This window comes from Falco peregrinus, chromosome 3 (genome assembly GCF_023634155.1).
Source record: "Falco peregrinus isolate bFalPer1 chromosome 3, bFalPer1.pri, whole genome shotgun sequence".
NCBI classification, from domain to species: Eukaryota; Metazoa; Chordata; class Aves; order Falconiformes; family Falconidae; genus Falco; species Falco peregrinus.
The window spans coordinates 110988607-110998127 of NC_073723.1; the positions used below are offsets into that span (position 1 = coordinate 110988607).

A 9521-nucleotide genomic window follows, 5' to 3' on the forward strand; every position below is an offset into this window, starting at 1 on the left:
CGGCATGCACACAACCACCCAGGCATGCACTGAAATACTCAGACATGCATGCGCCGCCCTGTGTTTGCACCCTGCCTGCAAAATATGAACGAGAAATGCTGGGGGGAGGCTACTTTGGGATGGAGGATGCTGTCGGCAGCAGGATGGTGCCCTCTAATGGCTGTGGATTTCCTTTTGGGGATGCTGGGCGTGCATCCCGGCAAGGAAAAAGCATCCCCTGCACCTCCCTTTGGTTAAATTAATCAAATTTAAATGAAAAAGAGTTAAGAAATAAGGGTGGATAAAGTGAAGAGTGAGAGGGGTGTACACAATGACGTCATTTATTTAAACATTTACTCCAAGAAATATAAAAAAAAAAAAAACAAAACCAAACATGAAGAAGACAATTACAGCACTAACCCAGGACCCTCTGCTAAAGGACGAGCTGTTCCCAGATCCTCATGGTTTAGGATTATTTTCTTTCTCGAGCCTCCTCCTTTGCTCGCCCGTGGCCGGGACAGGGTGGCCGATGGGGGAGAAGTTTAATCAGGCTAAAATTATTTTGCTGGAAGGCAGGATGAACCGAAATGATGCTTTTCGGGGTGTGTGTGTGTGTGTAAAAGTGGGGGTTTGGTGATTTTTCCACCCCATCTTTTACTGAGGCTGCGGCATCTGCTTGTGCTGCAACTCCAAAAAACCCTAATATTGCTAAAAAAGCGGAATATTTTACTTTTCCACCCAGCTGCTCTCCCTGTCCTGGATATTTTCTCTCTAACACACCCCAAAAAAACCCCAAAATAACCCCCAACCCCAAGCAAATTAAGAAAAAAAACCCAACCCACCCTTTTTTTTTACTGCGAAACAACCCAAACGGGCGCGAATGCGGCAACCACCGCCCCCGAGCACCCAGCGCGACCCGTCAGGGAGAGCAGAAAGGACTTAAAAAAATCAGTATTTCAAAACAAACCCTAAAAATTTTGAAAGAAAAATAAAAAAAATCACCCTTGGGTTGCGTGAAGGCAGAGCTGGGCTCTGCTCGATAAAGGCACCTCGTTTCTCCAGCACAGTGCACACCGTTGTAGGAGGGACTTTGGGCTGATAACCAGGCAGAAATAATTAATAATAATTAAAAACAAATCAAGAATAATTCCAAGAAAAAGCTTACGCGATGCTTTAGGGCTCCCCTCTTCATACCTGAGATCTCCCTGGGGTGGGCGAGGGCTGCGATAGCGGCGAGGGGAGCCCCAAAATGATGCTGGGGATGGGTTTGGCCCTTGGGGATGTGGGATGACATCCGTATCCTGAATCCCTCTGGGAAAAGGGATGCTGGGGGGCAGGGGGACCCCCAAAATTATAGCACCCAAAGTGGGGGGTATTTGGGAAAAATGCCAAAAAATTGGAATATTGAGGAAAAAGAGATGTTTTGCAGCTGCTCTTCAGGTCCCCAGTTTCACCCCAAGCCTGCAGCCAGGGATGTTTGCGGCTGGGAAAAGGGGAAATAATAAAAAGCAATGCAGAAAAATACAAATAAAGTCAAAATAATTCAAATCATAACCCCCCAAAATTAAGCCTGGATGTGCCAAAAGATCCTGCTACGGTCGGGAACTCAACAAGCCATGGGGGGAAAGGGAGTGTGAAATAAAAAAAAAAACCCCAAGGCTTTGGAAATGGGAGAACAGGTAGTTAAAACCGCGGCTGGCTTGGAAAAGCGGGGTTTGGGGGGGGGGTCCCGGCGAACGGGGGAGCCCCTCAGATGGTGCGGGGGTTGTACTCGGGCAACTTGCGGAGCTTCTCTTTCTCAGCGTCGGTCTCGTCGCGGGCGATGACCAGCGAGTGGGCATAGCCCATGGCCACCTGGGATGGGGCAGAGTGGGGAAACTGAGGCACGAGACCATGCCCTGCTGCTTTCCTCCCCCCCCTCCCCACAACCTTTCTTTTCATCCAGGACCATGTTGGAGCACCCCATGGGTGTGATGAGTTGTGTACGGCCCCAGCCACCGTATTTAGGTCACTGGCCCCCCCTCCAGCACCACTCACCTGCTCCGTGTAGATCCCATCCAGGGTCTTCACCTCTTGGGCAGCCGTCGAGGATTTGGGTTTGTGGTCCCCGTAGCCCTGCCAAGTGCATCCCATGGAGCGGGGTGGGGGGAAACCAGTGTGGAGGGGGGGGGGGCGGGGGTTGGCAAGCAGCCGGTTCCTGCCACTAGGAGCTGCCAGAGGGGTCTGGGGTGTCAAGAGGTTGGGGGTTCCCAGTAAATCCATCTTACCAGTTCCCCGAAGGTAGGCGAGGGACCCCAGCTGATGGTGCTCTCGTCCGCCGCCACGATGATGCTGCTCTTCCTGCAGTGGGGTGCAAGGCAGGGTGACCCTGTGCCCCCCACCCCCACCCCATAGGTGGCTGCACCCCAAAACACCAGGAAATTGGGGTGGTTTTTTGTTTGGTTTTTTTTTGGGGGGGGGGGGGGCGGGGCAGTGGGGCTTGGACTTACCCACAGGCCAGGCTGCGGATTTTCCAGCCGCAGAGGTCCTGCACGGCTTTGGGGTACATGGTGGACTCCCGGGAGGTGTTGGTGGCACCCCAAAAAAACAAGCCGCCTGCAAGCCCCCCGACATGATGCGTCAAGCTCCAGCACCCCCCCGGCATCCCCTAAAACCCCCAAATAACACCCAAATCCCGACCTGTCTCGCTGACGGCAAAGGAGCACGTGTAGCCGGCGTAAATCTGCGCCGCCCCGCGCCCCGGGAAGTCGAAGAGCTTCACCAGCCGAGGCACCATCTCGTCCTTCTGCTCGGCATGGCCCAGCCGCCCGTAGCCCCCAAACCCCCAGGAGAAAACGCGCTTCTGCGAGTCCAGGACGAGCTGGGGATGGAGAAACGCCCCCCCCCCCCCCCCCCCCCCCCATGAGCAGCTGAGACCCGACCAGCTTGTTGCAGGGAAAACCGCAGCGGCCGCCATAAACGGCATCGATTGCGGTGCGTATCGCAAATGCTACATGCACGCTGCAAGTATTTATCCTTAAATGCACCCTGCAAGTCTTCAGCCTTAAAGCAAACCTCAGTCCTTAAATGCAGGCTGCAAGACTCTATCCTTAAATGCAGGCTGCAAATATGTAGTCTTAAATGCACGGCGCAACTATTTATCCTTAAACGCATGCTGCAAATCTCTATCCTGAAATGCAACACTGCAAGTATTTATTCTTAAACGCATCCTGCAAATCTGTGTCCTTAAATGCACTCTGCAAATCTTCAGCCTTAAAGGCATGCAGCAAACCTCAATCCTTACATGCAGGCTGCAAGACTCTACCCTTAAATGCCGGCTGCAAATCTGTAGTCTTAAATGCACGGCACAAGTATTTATCCTGATATACATGCTGCAAATCGCTATTGTAAAATGCACGCTGCAAGTATTTATCCTTAAATGCACCCTGCAAACCTTCAGCCTTAAAGGCATGCAGCAAACCTCAATCCTTACATGCAGGCTGCAAGACTCTATCCTTAAATGCAGGCTGCAGATCTGTAGTCTTAAATGCACAGCACAAGTATTTATCCTGATACGCACGCTGCAGATCTCTTATCCTGAAATGCAACGCTGCAAGTATTTATCCTTATATACACAATGCAAATCTCCATCCCTAAATGCACGCTGCAAATCTCTACACTTACATGCATGCTGCAAAACTTTACCCTTAAATGCGTCCTGCAAATCTCAATCCTTAAATACACACTGCAAATATTTAGCCTTACATGCACGATGCAAACTTCAATCCTTAGAAATGCATGCGGCAGATCTTATCCTCAACACAGGCGCTGCAAAACTTCACCCTTAAAATGCACGCTGCAAATGTTCTGACATGCACACTGCAATGTGTGCATTAAAAATGCATGCTGCAAATTTTAATCCTTAAATGCACCCTGCAGATCTTTGCCCTGACGTGCACCCTGCGAACACCCGCACCCTGCAAACGTTCAGCCTGACATGCACGCTGCAAACCTTCCTGCATTCACGCACACCGCTATTTGCAAATAACTGAACACAAGGCGCCGCCAGCCGCGCGTACCGTGTGGTTGGCCCCGCACGCCACGTCCCGCACCACCACGTTGGGGACAGGCAGGATCTGCCCATCTTTGGTCTTCTCGATGAAGATGGCCACGCGGCGCGGCACCAGCTCGCAGTCGTACTCTATCCGCTGCGCCCGGGCGATGAATTTCCCATCGGAATTATGCCCTGCGGACAAGCAACAGGATGAAAACGGGGTGCCCTCCCCCACACTTTGCACCCCACTAGTCCCACGTCACCTGCAGAAATCCCCTCTCCCCTCGCAACCCCCTTTTTATTTGCAGCTCCCACCCCGCCACTTTTCCTGGAGGTAAAGGGGAGGGATGCTCTCGTCACTCAGATGTGGAAACTGAGGCAGGGAAATTCCACTCACCACCACCCCCCAACCCCGTAATACCTCAAAATTGCAGCAAAACACCCCAAAACAGCACCGTACCCAGCTGCCCGTACTCGGGGCACCCAAAGGAGTAGAGGTTTCCTTTGCAATCCATGATCATGCTGAATTCAGCCCCGCAGGCCAGCTTGGTGATGGGCTGCCCATTGTACATGATCTGCAGAAAAAGGGGTAAAAAATAGAGAAAAAAGGCAAAAAAGCTGAATTTCCCAGGGGAACCCCCAAAATCCTCAGATCTGGGGGTTTATTTTCAATTCTTGCATTTTTCTTTTCCCACCGCAGCTGCACATGAAGCCCTCCCTGAGAGGGATGCTCGGGAGTTCCTAAAGGGGTTTGGGCTCTGCTAGGGATTTTTTTCAAGGAGAAACCCCCAAATCTGTTGGTTTTTTCACTCAAACCACATGAGGGGAAGGACGGAAAGGAGCAGTGATACCTGCGTGGGGCTGGGCACGGCATCCGTCTGGTTCCCCAGCCCCAGCTGCCCCATTTTATTCTCCCCAAAGGCGAACACCGAGCCACTCTCTGCAATGCAATAAGGAAAAAAAAAAAGATGTTTGGGGGCAAAATGGGCTGATTTCAGATAATTTGCTTAAAATGTCAGGTTTCCCCCCCCCCCCTCATACCTGTAAGGGCCAGGGTGTGATTACGGCCACAGGCTGCCAGCACGATGGCTTCGCCCCCCAGCACCTCGATGAGCTTCGGCGCTTCCACTCGCTTCGTGTCCCCGTGTCCCAGCTGCCCTTTTTCATTGCGACCTAGCCCAAAATCGCCAGGTTTTGCAGCAAAATGGGAGGATGAAGCCTCCTGGCATCAGGCTACCAGGTGGCCAGAGGGTTTTTTGGGGGTGCCAGCCCCCCTTGTCGCTCACCCCAGCTCCAGAGCTTGCCCTCGGTGGTGATGAGCAGGCTGTGAGCGGCGCAGGGTCCCGAAACCACGCTCCGCACCTGAATACCTGAGAGACACCCGTACCTGTGCGGCCCCCACAAGTTCTGGCCCAGATTTCGATAGGCAACTGTATTGAAAAAAAAAACCCCACAACCCCCAGATTAATGCAAAAATTAATTTGGCATCAATGCATCAAAAATCAACAGAAAAAAAAATAATCAGCGGCATATCAACACATCCAGAAGAAGCAGCGCCCATGTGTTGCTTTGCAGATCTGGCACACTCCAAGTTCTGACCCAGATTACAATGTGCAACTGCAACCCCCTTCCCCAATTAATTAATAAAAAAAATAATTAAACACAAAGGCTTAGAAATAATTAGGAAAATGAACAGCCTATAAATGCATCAAAAAGCAGTGGCACGTTTTGTTTTGCTTTGCAGGAAGCCCAGCGCCCCCCAAGTTCTGGCCCAGATTACCATATCCAACTGTAACTCCCCCCCAATTAATTAGAAAAGGTAATTAAATATAAATGCATCAAGAATAAGGAGAAAAACTAACGAAATAAAAATGCATCAAAAATAAGCAGCGCACGTATTTTGCTTTGCAGCAGATCCGGCGCTCCCCAGGTGCTGGCCCAGATTATGCTACGCAACTGCAAAAAAGCTCCTCCAAAAATATGAATAATAAAAATAAAATATAAAAGCATTAAAAATAAGCAGAAGAAATTAATTAAAGGCACCAAAATTAAGCAATGTGTTAATTTTGCTTCGCAGGAATCCAGCACACCCCGTACCCCAAGTTCTGGCCCAGATTACAATACCCAACTGCAACCCTCCCAGTATTATTAACTAAAAATTAGAAATGCCTAAAAATAAGCAGAGGATTTAGTTAAATATAAACACATCAAAAATAAGCAGCGCTTTTAGGTTGCTTTACGGGAGTCCCCGTGTCCCCCGCATCCCAGATCATGATATGCAACTGGTTAAAAAAAAAAACAAAAACCAAACCAAGAAAAATTAATTAATAATAATTAAAAAAATTAATTAGAAGTGGAAAGGGCGGCCGGTTTCGGGGTGCAGGAGCCCCGCGCCCCTCACCTTGCTGCTTAGGCACTTCTTTGCGGCCGATCAAGTCCCAGTTGGTGGCCCCGAAGATGAGGAGCTGCCCCCGGCACTTGGCGCCCTCGAGTTTCTGCAAGGAGCCGCGACACCATCAGCCACGCGGGGGGGACGGGGGACAGGGGGGGCATGGGGGACACGGGGGGCATGGGGGACACGGGGGGCATTCGGGGCATGGGGGACACGGGGTGTGTGGGGGATACTGGGGATGTGAGACATGGGGGATAGTGGGGATGCTGGGGGCACAGGGGACATCAGGGACACGGGGGACACTGGGGGCATGGGGGACTCTGGGGGTGTGAGGGATATTGGGGATGTGGGAGACATGGGCGATACTGGGGATGTGGGGGATATGGGGGGCATGGGGACACTGAGGATGTGGGGGACATCAGGGACATTGGGGACACTGGGGGTGTGGGGGACATGGAGGACACCAGGGACGCTGCGGGTGTGGGGGATATTGGGGATACCAGGGACACTGGGGACATGGGGGATACTGGGGACACAGGGTGTGCAGGATACTGGGAATGTGCGGGACATCAGGGACACGGGGGCCACTGGGGGCATGGGGGCCACTGGGGGACATGGGAACCACTGGGGATGTGGGGGGACATGGGGGACATGGGACATTGGGGATGTGGGGGACATGGAGCACTTGGGGGACGCTGGGGATGTGGGGGGGCAGCAGGGTGGAGGGGGGGGTCCCTGATTGCACACCCCAACATTGCAGCTATTGCTTGCACGGGGTCAAAAGTCCCGCCCCTGCCCCCCCCAAAAAAGCCCAAAATGGGTCAATTGCCAAAAAAAAAAACCCAACCAAAAAGGGGCTGGGATTTCACCTTGGCAGGACACAGGGCAAAAAGGGGGGCTGGAAAAGAGGGGGGACTGCTCCCCTCCCCCCCCCCCCCCCCGTTTACGGTAGGGGGATGGAGCTGGGGGGAGTAATTGAGGGGTGCGATGGGGTGAAACTTTGGGGGGGGGGGCGATGAAATGGCTCAGTAAGGGGGGGCCAGGCGGGAGCACCGCGATGGGGTGCAATGTTGGGGGTACAGTTTGGGGGTACGCGGGGGCCGGGGGCATGCAGCAGAGGGGCGCGTTAAGGGGGTGCATTAGGGGAATGAAATGAGGCGCTGCATTACTGGGGCGCAGCGGGGTGCAATAAAGGGGTGCAAGGGGGGGGCAACTGGGGGGGAATTGTGGGGTACATTGAGGGGTGCAAGGGGGGTGCAACTGGGGACACATGCAAGGGGGGTGCAATGGGGGGGTGCGTTAGGGGGTGCAATGGGGGGGTTCAGTGAGGGGTGCAATTAGGGGGTACCCTGGGGGGGGTTGCACTGGGGGTGCGATGGGGGGTACATCAGGGGGTGCATTAGGGGGGCTGCATTAGGGGGTACAAGGGGTGGGTGCAAGGGGAGGTGCAGTGGGGGGTGTATTGCGGGTACAAAGGGGGGGCTGCGGGGGGGTGCAAGGGGGTGTTGCATTAGGGGGTGCAAAGGGGGGGGTGCATTGGGGGTTATTAGGTGGTGTGCAAGGGGGGCTGCACTGGGGGTGCATTGGGAATTTTATTAGGGGTGTCAGGGGGTTGCAATAGGGGTGCAAGGGGAGTTGCATTGTGGGGTGCAGGGGGGTACAGGGGGTGCATCAGAGGTTGCATTAGGGGACGTGGGGGGTTGTTATGGGGTGCAGGGGGTGTGCATTAGAAGTTGCATGGGGGTGCATTGGCATGTGGGGGGGCATTATGGGGTGCGGGGGATGCAGTAGAGGTTGCATTGTGAGGTGGGGGGGGTGCACAGGAGTGCAAGGGGTGCATTAGGGGGTGTGGGGGGGTGCAGGGAGGGTGCATTACAGGTTGCATTAGGGGGTGCATTAGTGAGTGTGTGGGGTGCAGCAGAGGTTGCATTGGGGGTGCGGGGGAGTGCAAGGGGATGCATTATGGGGTGCAGGGGGTGCAGTAGAGGTTGCATTATCGGGTGCAGGGGGTTTCAGGGGATGCTGCAGAGGTTGCATTATGGGGTGCAGGGGGTGCAGTAGAGGCTGCATTATGGGGTGCAGGGGGTGTAGCAGGGGTTGCATTATGGGGTGCATGGGGATTCAGCAGAGGCTGCATTATGGGGTGCAGGGGGGTGCAGCAGAGGTTGCATTATGGGGTGCAGGGGGTGCATGAGAGGTTGCATTATAGGGTGCGGGGGGTGCAGTAGAGGTTGCATTATGGGGTGCAGGGGGGTGCAGGGGGTGCAGCAGAGGTTGCATTATGGGGTGTGGGGGGTGCATTAGAAGGTGCATTATGGGGGGCGGGGGGTGCATTAGAAGGTGCATTATGGGGGGCGGGGGGTGCAGCAGAGGTTGCATTATGGGGGGCGGGGGGGTGCATTAGAAGGTGCACTATGGGGTGCGGGGGGTGCAGCAGAGGTTGCATTATGGGGTGCATTAGAGGTTGCGTTAGGGGGTGCGGGGGGTGCATTCCGGGGCGCGGGGGGTGCAGGGGGCGCATCCCCCCCGCCCCGCTCACGATGCGCTCCTTGCTGTGCTCGGGCTCGCAGATGACGACGCTCTGTCCCCGGGCCGCTCCGCCGCCCGCCGCGCCGGGCCTGCCGGGCCGCCTCCCGCCGGGGCTGCCGGGGCTGCCGGGCCGCGCCCGCCGCTCGCGGGGCGCCTCGTCCTCGCTGCTGCCGCCGCTGCTCCCGCCGCGCTCCGCCCGCCGCCGCCGCGCTCCCGCCACCGCCACCGCTCCCGCCGCCGCCGCCGCGCCGGGGCCGCCGCCGCCCCGCTGCCGCCCCCGGGCCCGGGCCCGCGTCCCAGGGCGGCCCCGCCGCCTTCCTCCGGGGCATGGCGCCTGGGCACAGCGCGCCGTCACCGCCCGGCCGCGCCGGGGGGGCCGGGGCAAGGGGGACCCCCCCGCCCCCGGCCCGGCGGGGGGAGCGAGTGCTACGGGGGAAGCCGGGGGGGGGGGTGGGGGGTGCAAAGGGGGGGGCTTTGCAAAGGGGGGGTTGTATGGGGACGGTGTGCAAAGGGGGGGGTGCAAAGGGGGGGTGTATGGGGACGGTTTGCAAAGGGGGGTGCAAAGGGGGGGTTTGCAAAGGGGGGGTT

General features: G+C 55.6%; 1 protein-coding gene and 1 long non-coding RNA gene across 2 annotated transcripts; one reads left to right on the forward strand and one right to left on the reverse strand.

Moving 5' to 3' along the window:
* Nucleotides 1-304: 304 nt before the first annotated feature.
* RCC2 (regulator of chromosome condensation 2) lies at nucleotides 305-9262 on the reverse strand. The gene is made up of 13 exons (XM_055799875.1): nucleotides 9169-9262; nucleotides 8944-9122; nucleotides 6414-6507; nucleotides 5299-5442; nucleotides 5054-5185; nucleotides 4864-4952; nucleotides 4473-4587; nucleotides 4038-4204; nucleotides 2659-2839; nucleotides 2469-2574; nucleotides 2247-2319; nucleotides 2017-2094; nucleotides 305-1833 (listed from the first exon to the last, which is right to left on the reverse strand). The coding sequence occupies exons 1-13, from the start codon at nucleotides 9260-9262 to the stop codon at nucleotides 1729-1731; spliced, it is 1557 nt and encodes a 518-aa protein (XP_055655850.1). The 3' UTR covers nucleotides 305-1728.
* Nucleotides 7909-8935, forward strand: LOC129784090 (uncharacterized). The gene is made up of 3 exons (XR_008746489.1): nucleotides 7909-8456; nucleotides 8533-8744; nucleotides 8812-8935. It is a non-coding gene; the product is annotated as an uncharacterized LOC129784090 (long non-coding RNA).
* Nucleotides 9263-9521: the final 259 nt, after the last annotated feature.